The sequence below is a fragment of the Cnephaeus nilssonii genome (assembly GCF_951640355.1).
Source record: "Cnephaeus nilssonii genome assembly, chromosome: 23".
NCBI classification, from domain to species: domain Eukaryota; kingdom Metazoa; phylum Chordata; class Mammalia; order Chiroptera; family Vespertilionidae; genus Cnephaeus; species Cnephaeus nilssonii.
Genome location: NC_137094.1, coordinates 13,194,600 through 13,211,382, shown reverse-complemented (window position 1 = coordinate 13,211,382; position 16,783 = coordinate 13,194,600). Strand labels below are relative to the sequence as shown.

At 54.7% G+C, this 16,783-nt stretch overlaps 2 protein-coding genes across 2 annotated transcripts in view; one reads left to right on the top strand and one right to left on the bottom strand.

Moving 5' to 3' along the window:
- Positions 1-3,028: 3,028 nt before the first annotated feature.
- Positions 3,029-4,926, bottom strand: CCDC185 (coiled-coil domain containing 185; the record flags this gene model as incomplete). Its single annotated transcript, XM_079763797.1, has 1 exon — positions 3,029-4,926. The coding sequence occupies one exon, from the start codon at positions 4,924-4,926 to the stop codon at positions 3,031-3,033; it is 1,896 nt and encodes a 631-aa protein (XP_079619923.1). The 3' UTR covers positions 3,029-3,030.
- A 7,574-nt stretch (positions 4,927-12,500) lies between these two features.
- The window catches only part of SUSD4 (sushi domain containing 4), a 70,462-nt gene continuing 66,179 nt past the window's right edge, over positions 12,501-16,783 (top strand). The window contains exons 1-2 of the mRNA XM_079763728.1: positions 12,501-12,838; positions 13,455-13,637. Coding sequence (XP_079619854.1) covers positions 13,490-13,637 — 148 coding nt within the window. The 5' untranslated portion in view covers positions 12,501-12,838; positions 13,455-13,489. The remainder of the gene's footprint in view (positions 12,839-13,454; positions 13,638-16,783) is intronic.

Sequence of the window (16,783 nt, the reverse complement as noted above, 5' to 3'; positions counted from 1 at the left end):
GAAGCTTGCCAATTTCATTCCTGTTTTCTAACAAGCAACTTTTAGTTTAGCTAATTATATTCATTACATCTTTGTTCTCTAGTTCATTAGTGTCTGCACTTACAGTTATCTTTCTTTAAATTTATTCTGTTGTTCTTTTTCTAGTTTCTTAAGTTGAGTGATTAGCTTATTAATTTGCACCATTTCTTCTCATATGAATAAGCATTTAAGTCTACATTCTCTCGCATTATCTTCTTCACTGATTGCTATAAGCCTTGGTGTATATTTTCATTATTGTCTAGTTCCAAATTTATTGAAATTTTTCTTATTATTTGAACCCACAAAGATGTTAAAAGCATATCCTACATGAATATAATGTGTTCTCTTATAGTTAAGTGACTTTGGGGAAGTTACCTTAAAAAGTGAGATTTTTAAAGTTGTAAGCATGTATTTTAGAGTTCTAATTGCATTGTGGTTAAAAAAAAAAACTTGTTCGATATGATAATGGATATTTGAAAAATTTTAACCTTCTTTTACGGCCTATTTCTTGGTCAATTTTTGTAAATATTCCATTCTACATCGAATCTAAATATGACTAATAAACCAAACTTGCTCATTGAATTTTTATAATTTTACAATTTTTTTGTCCTATCAATGATACCTCAAACATCTCTTACTCTGATGATGAGTTTAATTTCTCTGTGTGTTCATTCAATTTTACTTTACATCTATATGACTTTTTAAGAATTATTTTATCTTCCAGATGAATCAAACATTTTATTAAATAGAGACCCTACCTATGTAATGCTTTTATGTATTAAGGCCTTCTTTTTCTGAGAGCAAGGAGTTTATTTCTTGGAGCAAAGAGCAAAGAAGATTGGTCTGGTGTAGATATGGGGTCATCCCGCTTAAAGGCTTTTACTTTGACTATATATTGACCACCATGTTAAGGACGGGTACGAAGAACTCTAAGGCAATGACCTTGGCCTCAAGTAGCCCTCAGTCCAGCTTGGAAGCCAAGATATGGATGGCAAAATGGATACGCCGCACATAACAGCAACCAAGAAAGTGATGCCAATATGGGACAGCCAGAAAAGACAGAATGTGAACTCAGCTCAGAAAAATCAGACTTGGACATGATGGGCGGCATCAAGCAAGGTAGGGAGAATGGACTTGCCAAGAACAGAAGGTTCGCATTATAATAAAACCCGCCGTTGAATGATGGGTTGTGTATTAGGTTCTGGGCTTTACGCCAAACACCTTACGTTATGTTATTTAATCACCCTTCAAACATCCCTTTGAAATGGGAATTACATTTCCATTTTACAGATGAGCAACTGAGGCTCATCAGTTGCCTCATCTTGAAGGCGAGGAAGGTAACTTCCCCAAAGTCACATGACTATACATACCAAGAGGAGGAGTTAGATTCATCCACTGTCTGCCTGAAACATCTTAGGCTCTTAGGGGGCCGCCCAGGGCATTTGGCCAGAGCAGAGGATTAACTTGGGCGAAGAGACGAGAGTAAGATTGGAAACAGAGGCGAGATGTATGAGCCCCTCCATTTTCTAGCAAAGTAGTGAGGGCTCGAATAAGCCTCTTCGGGGACAGCAGTTGGAGGGGACCTAGGATAAGGGAAGAAAGCTAACTAGGGGAGATGGCCCAGTTCCCATTATATGAGAATGTGGCTCTCATACTGACCTTGGAACAATATCCCTCACCGGTTACCTTTCCTGTCATTTCAAAAATACTAATATAGCCCTAGCTGGTGTGGCTCAGTGGATAGAGCATCCGCCTGCAGACTGAAGGGTCCCGGGTTCGATTCTGGTCAAGGGCACATGCCTGGGTTGCCGGCTCCATCCCCAGTAGGGGGCGTGCAGGAGGCAGCCGATGGATGATTCTCTCTCATCATTGATGTTTCTATCTCTCTCTCCCCCTCCCTTCCTCTCTGAACTCAGTAAAAATATATTTTAAAAAGTACTAATATGACAGAAATCTTCCATTGGGGCTTATTCTATTTCTCTCTCCTTTAAAGATAAAGGTTACAAGAGGGGCTCTAAAAGAAAACTTTGGAATGTTTTGATAGAGACGTTGAGATGCGATGGGTTATATTCTACTTGGCCTCTTGACTCCTCACTTAAAATGTCACAGTCCCAAACCCTGCATGCGTCGTCATTCATTTGGAGCTCGGTTAACTCGACACCACGTGGGAGACAGAAGGACATCCTATACCTCCAGCAAAAGAAACAAGAGGAGAAAGAGGGGGACATAGAAGGGCTCCAATAGATTTTTGTTCCCAAAAGACCAGATAGAACTGACCCAAAGGGGGGAAAAAAATCAGAACAGAAGATAGCAGGGAGCTCTCGGATCATGGGGCTGTGAGGGAGCCACCGAGCAGGAGTGCTGAAGGAGTTGCAAACATTTCCTGTCCATCCAGGGAAGGCAGACCAAAGGAGCTATAGATAGCTGTTTCCAAAAACATTTCACAGAGCACCAATTCCATGGAATGATTTGAGAAGAAAGAAAGAAAAAGGTTCCAGGAATTGTAAAAAACAACACCACTAGCTTAAATTAGTCTCTTTACTGCAGGCCTTTTCAGAGCCTTTAACATGTTCATGTGCATCATAAACGCCTAAGGGGATGGATGCAGGGCTCCCAAATCTGCTACCCACATTTATTTCCTCCCTCGGGGATTTCTTATGACTGCTATTTCACAGGTCACAGAAGTATTTCCCCTACTGTCTATAGATTTTTCTCCGGTTCCTCCAAGACGTGCCTGATGTATATATAGGCTTCTAAGATGACTTGAGAGCTCCAGGAATACATCCTATTCAAACAGACACTCACAAAGGCCAAGTCATGTCCTCAACATCACCCCCCCCTCCCCCGCCAACTTCTATCCCCAAGTTTCTCGGCTTATCCAAACGAATCAATCGGACTCGTTCATGAGAGGAAATCGCAGCTATTTTATACATTTTTTTTTTCTTAAAATCAATGCTCACACGTATAGTCAGGTTATAAAAGGAATCACGTCGCCCCATCTCCTGCGGGTTCTCAGTAGCCGCCGCCTCGGAGCTGGGCCTCCCCGTCGTGGTCGTCCAGGCGGTGGTAGGAGGAGCCGCGGGCAGGCGCTTTCTCGCTGTCCCGCCTGCAGGCGCCGGAGGCCTTTGGGGGACCCTCGGAGGCGGCCTCCTTGTCCTGGGAGAGCTGCTCCATCCTCTGCTCCTTCTTCCGGATGGCCTCCTTGATGCCCTCGATGTGGCACTTCTCCTCCTTCTCGGCTTTCAGCTTCAGGATGTGGTGGTTCTTCTCCCGCAGGAGGTTGAGCTCGCGGACGTGCTGCGCCCGGTCGCTGAGGCTGCGGTGCGCGCTGCTGCGGGCCTGCTGGATCTTCTGCTCCGCCAGCCGCCCCAGCAGCCGCTTGCGCACCCGCCGCTGCTCCTCCAGCTCCTCGGCGCGCAGCCGCACCTGCTGGTACTGCTCCTCCTCGCGGCGGGCCCGGTCCCGCAGCTCCCGGTGCCGCTCCTTCGCCAGGCCCTTGTGCAGCTCCTGCGCCCGCTGGGAGCTCTGCTCCAGCGACAGCCGGCGCAGCAGCTCCTCGGCCTTGACCTGGCAGTCCATGAGCACCTTCCGGGCCTGGAAATTGACCAGGGAGCTCAGGTTGGCCTCGCGCACCTTCTTCCGGCCCTCGGCGGGGGGCGGCTGCTTCTGGGGACACGTCGTCGTGGGCGGCTCCGGCCTCCCCACCGGCTGCTCCAGGCTGGTCTGCTTCCGCGGCTCCAACAGCGTCTTCTCCAGCTCCTGCTCCAGCTCCAGCTCCTGCAGGCGCGGCGCCGGGCCCGGCCTCCTGGGCTTGGCGGCCTCCGGGCGGGCCCGCTCCGGCCGGTCCTGGCGCTGCGCGTCCTGGTCCTCGGGCGGCGGCGGCGGCGGCGCCGTCCACAGGTTGTCCGGCTGGACCGCGTGCTTGGCCTGGCTGTCGCGCCCCCTCGGGGCTCGCGGCTCCCGGCCCAGGCGCGTCTTGCGCTGCTCCTTCTCCCGCTGCCACTGGGCCCGGTTCTGCTGCAGGAGCAGCTTGCGCTCGCGCTCCAGGGTCACCTGGACCTTGTGGTCCGAGCGCTTGAGCTCCTCCCAGGCCGCCGCCGCCTGCTGCTGCAGCTCCCGCATCCTCTGCGCCTTCTTGAGCCGGGTCAGCACCAGGGCCACGATCTTCTGGTCCCGGGACGACACCACGGCCTCGTCCAGCTTGTTCTTGAGGATCTGGGTGTGCTGGCTCTTGGTCTCCTTGCCGGAGAGCGCGGGCTGGAGGCACTGGCTGGCGAAGGACGCCAGCCGGTCCCCGCCGTCCCGCTTGGGGGCGCACGCGCAGGCGGACAGCGTCCTGAACTCCTGGGAGGGCGCCGAGGACTTCTCGGAGGGCAGCGAGGACAGGGACCAGCGGTCTAGACCTCCGCAGACCGGCACCGCCCACGGGTCCCCACTCTGCCCCTCTTCTGCCCCGAACATCCCACTTAGCGGGGTGTAAGCGCCCTCGGGGTACGGTGGGGGCGAGTCTCCCTGGGCTGGGGGGTAGTGGTGGCAGCGCAGCGGCTGTTGGGGTGACAGCTGGAACTGGAGCGGCCAGGCCGGGCTGTGCTGGCTGCCCCGCGCTGGGGGCTGGGTCCTCGGCTCCCCCCAGGCCTCTCTGGGCCGCCAGCTGCGGGGCCGGTGCTTCCTGGCGCCGTCGGGGGGCCTCTGCGCCACGTCGCTCAGGCTGCGGCTTTCCCGCGGGGAGTCGGGGGACTGGCGGCGGGGAGGCCAGGGAGCCGCGGCCTCGCTCCCCTCGCCGGGAGCCCCGGCCCAGCAGCCCCGAGCCGGCCGGGTCTGGGGCCGGGACCGGCGCAGCCGCGCCGAGGACGCGCGCTCTCCGAGGTCCCGGTGAGGCCGCGCCGAGAAGTGGCCGAAGTCCTCCATGCTCCTCGCGGGCGCGCGCTGCCGGCGTCTGCACCTGGACCCCGGAGCCTCCAGGGGGCGCGGCCGGGCCCCGCGCTGCCCTGCGATCCCTGGGGTGGGGGGCGCTTATGACGCTCCGGCCACTTCACAATGCCCCTGGCACCGCCGGGTCCCCCAGCCTTAGACCATGGCCACCCCCCCACCCAGGACCCCACACCTGGGGGGGGGGGGGACTCAGGGGACAGGGGGGCTATAGGAAATCAGGGTGACCCTTAAAGCTGAGGGTTCCTAGTGAACTAACACCGTTATTTTAGGCAGGAAATATTTTTTAAAAATATATTTTATTGATTTTTTTACAGAGAGGAAGGGAGAGGGATGGAGAGTTAGAAACATCAACGAGAGAGAAACATTGATCAGCTGCCTCCTGCACACCCCCCACTGGGGATGTGCCCGCAACCAAGGTACATGCCCTTGACCAGAATCGAACCTGGGACCCTTCAGTCCTCAGGCCGACGCTCTATCCACTGAGCCAAACCAGCTAAGGCAGGAAATATTTTTAAATATATATATTTTTTATTGATTTCAGAGAGGGAGGGAGAGGGAGAGAGAGAAACATCAACGATGAGAGAGAATCGTGGATCGGCTGCCTCCTGCACCCCCCACACTGGGGATGGAGCCCGCCACCTGGGCACGTGCCCTGATGGGGAATCCAGCCGTGACCTCCAGGTTCATAGGTTCACCGCTCAACCCCTGAGCCACACCGGCCAGGCTTAGGCACAAATTTGATCTCCCATCTTCACACCTTACAATAGCAGGAGAACCCGGTGAAGCCATCGCCTCCAGGATGGAAGTGGGGGGAAGGGACCAGGCGCAGTGGCGGGCAGGGGTGGGGCGAGGAGTCCTGAGTGGTCCTCAGGGGGCCTTCGGGTCGCCATCCTTACCTCTGGGCACCTCTGCAGTGAGAGGAAGGACTATAGGAGCGCCTTAAAGTGATGCACCATTTGTTTACACTTTTAAATGTTAGGACAGGACAAAGACGAGTCCATTTGCCAGGGGCAGAAGTAAAACATCGGGGACCAGCTGTAATTGTAGGAAATATTCATCGCGCTCTGTTCCCCGAGGGTCCTGTGAAACAGTTTGCACACCCATGGCTGGATGAGAGGGTAAATGATTAATGTTCAGAAGTCAGCTTTGCAGTCCAATTTCTCAGGAATTCAGTTCTTGCATGCCCCGCCTCCACTTTCTCCTTTCCTAACCCAGGGAAACGGATGCCCCATGGAACAGTATCTGAGAAGATGCAACAGGCCCCTCTCTACAAGTGCCTATGAGACAGGGACTCATCAACAATAGCAGACCCTCAAAACAGTAAAAAAAAAACAAAAAACAACCAAAACATATATTCCGTAAACGCCCAGGACAGCCAGTGAAAAACTTATGTGAATCCAGTACTAAGGATGAAAATTGTAGATTATACGCTTCTTTTTTTCAGAAAAGCAGAAAATAGTGGGATAAGAGCCTGGGAAATAGGAAAGTTACGTTTCCATGGAAACCATCAGTTACCCACAATGCCCAGGATTCCATGTGCATGAGAACTTGCGTGTGTCAAAATGATGGCTGACACGTATATGGAAACTCCCAACACAACACGGCGAAGGAGGGACTGTCCTTCCCTGAGTCTCACAGGGAGACTCTCAAGATCAGGTGGGCAGTGTACCGGGATCAAATCCCACCTCCCCCCTAACCTCCCCATTGTGCGGTCTTCTGAGCTAGCACTGCATAGTTATAGCCAGACCAAATCATGTGTGGCCGGGGTGCAGGGGGGGATTTTAAATATTTCTAGTTTGTTCCATCTTTTTTTAAAAAATATATATTTTATTGATTTTTTTTTTTTTACAGAGAGTATGGGAGAGAGATAGTCAGAAACATTGATGAGAGAGAAACATCGATCAGCCGCCTCCTGCACACCCCCTACTGGGGTTGTGCCCGCAACCAAGGTACATGCCCCCGACCGGAATCGAAGCCGGGACCCTTCAGTCCACAGGGCGATGCTCTATCCACTGAGCCACACCGGTTTTGGCATAGTTTGTTCCATCTTAAGATGCTGGTGTTTCTCCCATATGTCACCGTAATGCCATGAACAGCTGGAAATGGTAATGAATTAATTCTTTTACAAATGTATTTTTACTAGAGGCCCAGTGCATGCAATTCGTGCACTGGTAGGCTCCCTAGCGGCTGCCGGCTGCTGGACAGGGCCTCCTTCCCTTCCCCCAGCAGGCCCGCCCCCTGGTTGAACTCAGGAATGAACTCCTGGTCGAGGGGACAATTTGCATACTATGCTTTTATTATATAGGATTGATTTTTAGAGAGAGAGAAAGGGAAAGAGAGAGAGAGAGAGAGACACGTTGTTGTGAGAGTGAAACATGGATCAGCTGCTTTCTGTGTGCCTCTAACAGGGATCAGGCCTGCAACCCAGGCATGTGCCCTAACCAGAAATCGAACTGGCAACCTTTGGGTGCATTGAAAGATGCCCAACCAACCCAGTCACCTGAGCCAGGGCATCAGCAATTTTTATGAAGAAAAGAAGGACTCAAAAATAAGTACTTTCAAAGCTTTTACCTCCACCGTGAGATAACAGAACGCAATTACAGGATCACTCAACAGTGACACAGAGGCAGCGGGCTGCACGATGAAATGATCGACTTTTGAAATTTAATCACAAATAGTTTTGTCAGGTTAAACATGGGAAGAGGTTTTCCCAACGGGGACTCGGGGAAACAGGTGCACTGAATAATTTATCTCATTTGGGGTTCCTTCTTCATCCTCAACGTGGTGTAGATATAATTAGATATTCTTTTTTAAAAAAGAATGAGCTTTACTGAAACTTAAAAAAAAGGTGGTTTTTTTTAAAGTTCCGTGTTTTTGTTTTATTTATTTTTTTGTTTTGCTAAAACTGTGTCTGGAGTTTTTCACTCCCAAGGAAATGCGTTTTTCAGAAAGGTCTCGGTGGGCGAGGGGAGATATAGCTCTAGGACAGAGCGGTGATGGAGGGTCCCACCCCAGGCCTACGGAATCTGTTCTCTGCGGAGGAGCGAGGAGTGTGGGTGAATATCGCTACAGTTTGAGGACCACTGACTGGCGCCCCCTCTCCCTTCCCTCCCTCCATTCCTTCCTTCTCCTACAGTGCAGTTCCCAGCAGCTCCGTCCAGGGCCTCTTCTCTTTGTATGGCGCCCTCTCCAGGCAAGCACTTCTGCCCTGTGGCTTTAAGGGACGGCCTTGGGGCAGCTTGTGGGCCTACCTCTCTAGCTCAGACCCCTCTGCAAAGCTCTAATTTCCACCGCCTGCTGGAGTCCCCTCCAGCTCCTCAGATTCAACACTGCCTTCCTAAAACCTCCTTTGCAATTGTGTCCCCTATTTTTTTAAAATATATTTTATTGATTTTTTACAGAGAGGAAGGGAGAGGGAGAGAGAGTTAGAAACATCGATGAGAGAGAAACATCGATCAGCTGCCTCCTGCACACCCCCTACTGGGGATGTGCCCACAACCAAGGTACATGCCCCCGACCGGAATCGAACCTGGGACCCTTGAGTCCGCAGGCCGACGCTCTATCCACTGAGCCAAACCGGTTTCGGCTATGTCCCCTATTTTTATTAGCAGCAGACAGCTCGGCCTCCGAGACTGTCACTCTTGATACCGTCTCTGCATCATCTTGTCTGCTCACCCTCAAGCCATTTGGTCCCTGAGATCTGACAGTCCCCCTCTCCAGAGCCTCCCAGGGTCCTGGCCTTGGCCCTTGTTCACCTCATCCCCCCGCCCCTGGCCTGTCGTTTTCTCACGCCACCTGCCCCCCACCGCCTCTTCGGTTCCAGCTTTCACTCTTCCTACAAGACCGGTGTCTGATACAACTCATCATGATACTGTCTCACTCAAAAGCCTTTGATGGCTCCCACTGTCTTTTGAATAAAGTCTAAACTCCTCGGTGTGATAGGCAAGGTCCCTAATTGGACCTTCCACCATTATTTCTGACAGCTACCTCCCCCCAACCCACCCCTAAACACACACATACTCTTTAGGCACAAGGGGTTACCCACAATTCCCAAACACACCTTGATGTTTTTGATATCATCTCTTATATTATTACTAGAAGCCCGATGCATGAAGATTCGTGCTAGAATGAGCCTTCCTTTCCCTGGCTGCTGGCACCACCTTTCCACTCTGGCCCAGCCCCAGAGCTGCCTCTTTCCGCTCCGGCCCTGCCTTCCCAAGCTGCCCAGAGGCCCTGAGAGACCATGGCGACGATGCAGGCATCCCCGTCCCCCCCCCCCCCCCCGTCCCTCGGCGCCTGTGTATGCAAATTAACCATCATCTTTGGCAGGTTAATTTGCATACTCACTCTGATTGGCTGGGGGCGTAACAGAGGTACAGTCAATTTACATGTTTGTCTATTATTAGGTAAGACTAGAGGCCCGGTGTATAAAATTCATGCATGGGTAGGGTCCCTAGGCCTGGCTGGTGATCAGGGTTGATCTGTGGGGTGACCAGCGGGGCAATCGGGACCCCCCAGCAGGCACCTGACTTGGCTGGCCTGGGGCCTACAGGCTGGGGGCAGCTCCTGCGTTGAGTGTCTGCCCCCTGGTGGTCAGTGTGCATCATAGCAACCAGTCGTTCCACTGGTTGTTCCACCGTTGGGTTGATTTGCATATTAGGCTTTTATTATATAGGATGGCTTCTATAGAATTAAAATGATCCATTGAGCATAAAAAAAAAAATCATGACATAAAGCCCTTGGTGAAAATTTCCTAGAGCAGCACCTCACACATAGAAGGACTCAAGACATACTTGTTGAATGAGTGGGTGACTGAGTAAACGTATCGTCCATAGACAAAGTGTAGATTTAGGTCCATAACTGGGAGCGTCTTGAAGGCTGGGCTGGTATCTCTTTGCATTTCATGGATTTGCATCGTGTTGGCATATCTAGGCACTCAGGAAATGCTGGCTGCATGCTGGGTAAGTTCCAGGTTCGTTCCCTCCCACGCCTTCCCTTGGTGCTAAGGACTAGCCTTCCTAGAGAAAGAAACTCATGCCAAGCTGACAGCGGGTTTTTATTTATTTTCATTTTTTTGTTAATCCTCACCCGAGGATATTTTTCCATTGATTTTTAGAGAGAGTGGAAGGGAGAGGGAGAGACAGACAGAAACATCGATGTGAGAGAGACACATCGATTGGTTGCCTCCTGCACACACCCTGACCAGGCCCGGGGAACCTGCAGCCAAGGTACATGCCCTTGACCGGAATCGAACCCGGGACCCTTGAGTTTGAGGGCCCACACTTTACCCACTCCACTGAGCCAAAGCGGCTAGGGCTGACAGTGATTGTAAAGGTAAGAAACCAAGAAGAAAAAAAAAGGCAAGGTGATAGAGGATGAGACAAAGAAAGGTCAAAATATATTCGGAATAACTTGCTTTGTGGGTCTTGCAGTGGGAGGTATCCTTGCAATCGCTGTGGGGTGGTGGGAAGGGTTAGGGGGGAGTCCAAGTGCGTTAGATTTAAGGGCGAGGCCTTCATTGGCCGGAGGGTGTTGAGTACATGGATCGACTCCTTTGTTCTCATCATCCTCGCCTGTAAGATGAGTGTAACGCTGGCTTTGTTTTTGTTGTGCGATGTGATGGGGTGAATTACACCCGCTCAAAATTCGTGTTGCAGCTCTGACCCCTACTACAGAACGAGACTGCTTTAGAAATAGGACCTTTATGCAGGGGCCCTAGGGGGTCGTTAGGGTGGTCCCAAAGATGACCGGTGCCCTTATAAGAAGAGGAGATTAGAATAGGGAGAGACGCCAGACCCGTGCACACAGAGCGGGATGACCATGTGAAGACACAGCAAGCAGGCGGTCGCCTGCAAGCCGAGGAGAGAGGCCTCCGGAGAAACCAAACCCGACAGCACTCACATTGAACTGAGCAGGTCTCAGTTCAGTCTAAGGAAGGCCTTTCTAAGAGAGCTGTGGGCAGGAAGTACTCCATGGGGCCAGGTGGCCACTTCTTTGAAATGTCAGAGAGGCGACGCAAGCATAGATCGGGTGTTTGGACCAGATACACTTGATGTTCCTTTCAATCCTGACATTCTCCGTACAGAGGCATTGTGTGCCAGCTGAAGAACAGACTTCAGTGGTACTTAGATGCATCTCGTGTGAATTGAAAACGGTGTGCACCATCAACAGATATGTTTGAGCTTTGCTGAATTTTTTTTTTTTTGAGCTTTGCTGATTTGATGGCTATCAGAAAAGCTTTAGGAAATTTACTGAAGAAAAAAAAAGAAAAGAAAGGAAATACATATTCAAAGGCAGAGGTCAGCCAGAGGATCTTGGAAATGTTGGAAGGCTAACCAACTGAGATTCCAGAGCCCCAACGTACAGGCTTTAAGCGGCAATGAACTTGCGCGGGTCAGAATCTTAAACCGATTCCGTGCGCGACCGCCACCTCTGATTTTGCAAAGCAGAGATACCTATATAAACAAACATGCCGAGTTTGATGTGGCTACTGGGAGTTAATCTATCCTGAAAGGATGTGTGTTGAAATCCCAGTAAGAGTCGGCCCAGTAAAAGCTGTCATTTCCCCACGACCACCAGATTGTGAGATTTTGGGGAAAAGTCAGCAGATTTGGTGGCGGTATCAGAAACATGGTATTCATAGCCATAACTTGCTACCGACTATTGGGGTGCCACTGGTTTTGAAGTGCTGTCTGCCAGTATTAGCTCATCAGCACACACCCCTTGAGGACTGTGGCTGGGATTCTGGCCAGGAGAGCCAGGCCGGCGGAGAAAGGCCCATCTTGGGAGGAACAGAAGGTGGCCAGAGCCAGAGGGGACGGAGAGGCGCACCCAGGGATGGCACGGAGACATCGCGAAGGCTGGGAGGGCAAACACCCTGGATCCCCAGAGGCCCGGTCCTGGGCACCCAACTTTCTGCCGCGGCTCGGACCACTCTTCCCCCTGACCACCAGAGGGCGCCCCCGGGCGGAGGTTCAGAGGGACCAGTGCGTCCCCAGGACCGGCAGGACGCCTGCTGTTCGCCAAAAAAAGGTCCAAGAGCTAAGGAGCTGGGGAGGGGGACGCGTGTCCTTCGGGATCCAGGGGGCGCGCAGAACCCTGGCGTTGGGAAGGGGAGGGACACACGGACCACGACGCTGGAAAATGAGAGACTGTAGCCATCGGCCCCTCCCCGCCCCTCCAAGTGAACCCCGTGGGTGGTGAGGGTCAGGGCGTGGGGACCGCCGGCCGCGCACCCCCGTCCCCATGTCTGGCGCCACCTCCGGGGCAGCAGCCTACCTGGGAGCGCTTTCCCGCGCTGCCCGTGGCTAGGGGCCCTAGACACCGCGCGGAGGCCGCAGCGGGCTCCGGGCTCCGCTCAGCCCGGGCGGGGGCCGCCGTCCAGCCCAGGGGAGGGGCGCCCCGGCCCCGCGCGCGGGTGCGAGAGCGCCTCCGGCACTCGGCGCCCGGACAGGTGCAGGCGCGCGGGCTTCCCATTGGTCGGGGAGGCGGCGGCGGGCCCCTTCCCGCTCCCGCCCGCGCCGGGCCCCTTCCCTCGCGGCCGCCGCGCGCCTCCGCTCCGCTCCGCCCAGGACCCCTCCCTCCTCCCGCGCCGCCGCCGCCGCGCTCGCGAGCGCAGGTGGCGGGCGCGCGGGCGCCTCCTCGGGGGCGCGCGGCCCGGCGTCGGTCCTCCCCCACCACCCGCACCCAGCGGCTCCGGGAGCCCGGGGAGGGCGAGCGCGGGCGGCGGGGGGGGGAGCCCGAGCCCGGCGCCGCGGCCGCCGAGGCTTCCGTCTCTCCGGCTCGCGCAGCGGCGGCGGCGGCAGCAGAGGTCGCGCACAGATGCGGGTGCGACTGGCGCGGGGAGGAGGCGGAGGAGGGAAGGAGGCTGCCTGCATGAGACCCACAGGTAAGACCCCCGCGGGGCCCCGTGGGGGGGGGGGGGCTCTGCGTCCCGGGGAGGCGCGCGCAGGCCTGGGGCGGGGGAGTTGGTGCCTGGTCCTGCCCGCACCCCCGAGCCCAGGGAAGGGATCTTGGAGAGCGCAGAGCCATCTCTTTGGGGACCGGGCCAGAGGACCCATCCCCATCCTGGGGAAAACCAGACAAGTATCGTGGGGGACCCGGTGCCACCCGGTGGGATTCCTGAGAGTGACCCGCCTAAGGCCCGGGGAAAAGTGGGTGCTCAGCCCCGACACGCTGGGAGGCTGTAGACTTTCCTGTCATGGTCACAGCCGCGGGGTCCCGGGGACGGCGGCGCCGGGCCAGCGTGCGCTCCCCCGCCTCCCTCCCCTCCTCCACCCTCCCGCACGCGCAGCATCCCGCGGCGGCTGTACTCAGTGTACCCGCGTTGGGGGGAGCGGGAAGAGGGGGGGCGGTGATTGCGCTCTGGGAAAGGGGGCGGGGGAGGACCGGGGATGGAGCCGGGGAAGCCGACCCCTCCCCCCATCTTCACCCCCCCCCCCCCCCCCCCCCCCCGGCCGAGCCCAGGCAGCCGGGGGTATAGCCCTGTGCGTCCCTGGTTGCAGACTCTTGCCAGCCGGATGCCCGGTGCGGATGAAAGATGTATTATGGAATGAACCCGAGCCCTGGAGATGGATTTCTAGAGCAGCAGCAGCAGCAGCAGCAGCCTCAGTCCCCCCAGAGGCTCTTGGCCGTGATCCTGTGGTTCCAGTTGGCCCTGTGCTTCGGCCCTGCTCAGCTCACGGGTGGTGAGTGACTGACTCCCTCTGGCTGTGGCCGGAGGGCCCAGGACGGCAGGGAGGGGGAGTCGGCCCCGCCACTCCTCCTACCCCCTACATCCAGACTTTTGGGTACCCCAGAACCCGAGGAGCCCCTGTGTCCCAGCCTAAGAACACCCTTTTTTCAAAAACCCCTGGAGTTCCTCCCCCCCAAATTCTTCTGGAGCCCCGCACAGCTTCACACACCCACATTCTGTCTGGAGCTTTCCGTCAGCTGCCCAGCAGCCTGACTTCTGGTTTCTCTAAAGGAAAGACAATAAGGCTGACCTATTATTCTCATTTTGGGAGAGAGAGAGAGAGAGAGAGAGAGAGAGAGAGAGAGAGAGAGAGAGAGAGAGAAAGAGAGAGGAGAATTTCTGGATAATTGGTGCTTGAGGACCTCTGACCCTTGTCTGTGCCTTCTGCAGACACAGGTCAGGTTTCGGCTGCGAGAACCCCCTTTGTGAATGTGAAGGGTCCGAGAACAGGGCCAGACTGGCTGCAGCCAGGTCTTCCCTGAGACTTAACTTTCTCCTTCCTTGGGAGGTGGCGTGTCCAGCCTGTCTGTGCGTGTCGGGGTGGGGAGGGGGTGCAGAGCTGTTCTTCAGACGTGTTTCTGGAGGGTTGCTTGGCTTCTCCAGGCCTGGTTTACGGGAAGTGGAAGTTGGCTGAGGTAAAGGTGGTGGCTCGGACTCCGTAGGCGGACCCCATAATCAGTTCTGGGGCAGGGCCTGCCTTCGGGCTGCCTTTGGTGGAGGGAGCGAGATGGAGGTCCTGTCCGGATTTCGGGGCCTCAGAACCTCTCTGCCCCCGTGGCTCCCCGCTGTCCATCACTGCTGTCCGTTCCGGGCTTTCCACGAGAGCTCGCGGAGGTGTTCATCCGAGAAGGACAGAGAATCATGTGGCAGAGCCGAGATGCTGTTAATAAACCAAGTATAATCGGTGGAAAACCAGGAATCGATAGATACTACCGAAACCATCTTAGTGCTTTAAACCATTGCTGTTTTGGAGAATTCCGAGGTGAAGATGGAAAAAATTATGAATGAAAAGTTAGCAAAGGTGGGGGAGGGGAACGAGCTGGACTTGAACACAGAGGCATCGCTAACGCAGGCCTCCCGCTCAAGAGATCTGAGATGCTCAGGGTGTAAGAGAACTTCCTGTGACGCACCTGTCAGTCAGCGAGAAGACACTGGCTTGGGCTGGAGGCCCTGTTTTGGTTTTTGGTTTCACTGTTGTAGGCAGAGGCAACTTTTTTGGTGCTCTTATTTTTAAAGAAATACTAGAGGCCCGGTGCAGGAATTCGTGCACAGGCGGGGTCCCTTGGCCTGGCCAGCAATCGGGGCTGATGCGGGGGGGGGGAGAAGGGGGGGTGAGGTTGGCTGTGGGAGTGCATTAACCACCAGGGGGCAGCTCCTGCGTTGAGTGTCTGCCCCCTGGTGGTCAGTGCACGTCATAGCGACTGGTCGTTCGGTTGTTCGGTCACTTAGGCTTTTATATATATAGATCTCTGAGACGAGTTTCCTCTTCACAGAGGGCGGAGTCAAACGTGGTGCCAAGGCTGTACCTGTGTGGCCTGCCTGGGCTCTGGTCAGAGCCTCTGTCGGGCCCCGGACATTCTTGGCCGCGCCTCTCGGGAGAGTGGGACTAGGTGGGCAGGACGTCATCGGGCAGGGATGGCTCATCCCTTCCCCCTTCTCTCCTCCGGCCTTCCGTCTCGCTCTCATCCCCTCCAACCGAGTCCCCAGGACTTCCCATCCTCTCGGTCCTTCCCTCCGGGTAGATGACAGATGCATCAGGGTTCATCTGGGCACGTTTTGAGGGTTCTTATTGGTGTGAAGCTCTGCCACTGGCTCGGGCATCTCGGATCTCAGTGCCCAGCACGGCCCCCTCGGCTCCCACGAGCCACCGTCCAGCTGTACAGCACGTCTTTCCTGCCTCTCTTCACACAACAAGACCGAGGGCCCCGAAGAAGGCGCAGGGAGGAAAGGGTTGCCTGTGACTCTGGGTCAGACATCTCCCCGTTCCCTCCCACCGTTTCACCTTGAACTCCTTCAGGCCAGACTGTGGCTTCTGGAAGAACATGGGTTATTTCAGAATTCCTCTGTGAATCAACCGTTCGGGTGGGGGAGTGCGATGGGGTCCACCATTCAGAGAGGCCTCTCTTGGGAAAGAAACCCACCTGGGGCCCCCCAGGGTGGCAGTCACAGGGAATCCACCGCAGTTCTAGACCCGCGCTTCTAAAATCTGAACGTGCTCACGAAGCAACCTGAGGTGCCACTGGGAGGCAGGTTCTGGGTCAGTTGCTCTGGGTGGGGCCTGAGAGTCTGCGCTTCCAACCAGCTCACAGGCCATGCCCTTGCTACGGGGCCAAGGACCACACTTTGGCCAGCGATGCTTTATTTTATTTTAAATACTAGAGGCCATTGTATGATGTTCATGCAAGAATAGGCCTTCCTTCCCCTGGCTTTGCTCCCAGCCACCCGGGAGCCGCCAAGTCCCTGCTCCCGGCCAGAGCACCGCTCCTGTAGCTCCCTCTATCCCCCACTCCCCCTCATAGCAGGCGTCCCACCCCGCCCGGCCGCTCTGCACCTGCATATGCAAATTAACCTGCCATCTTTGTTGGGTTAATTTGCATACACACTCCTGATTGGCTGTGGGCGTAGCGGAGGTACGGTCAATTTACCTGTTTTGTCTATTGTTAGGTAAGATATTTTTATTGATTTCTGAGAGGAGAGGGCAGACAGAAACATCAATGATGAGAGAGACTCATTGATCAGCTGTCTCCTGCACACCCCCTACTGGGGATCGAGCCTGCAACTCAGGCACGTGCCCTTGACCGGAATCGAACCTGTGACCCTTCAGTCCACAGGCTGATGCTCTATCCACTGAGCCAAACCGCCTAGGGCGACCAGGGATGCTTTAGACGAAGGCATTCCTTCAGTAAGTCGGCCTGCTCTAGACTCTCACCATCACTCTCAGCGACCCAGATACAGATGGCCTGTGAGGGACAGGTCTCCCCCAGTATCTGACCTGCAGGTGATACTCCGCGCTGAACGTCAGCCTTCAGAGAACGCTTTTATTTTATCTACAGAAAGGTGCATGTTTAATAGACACTGTTCTGGAATGTGTGGATTTTC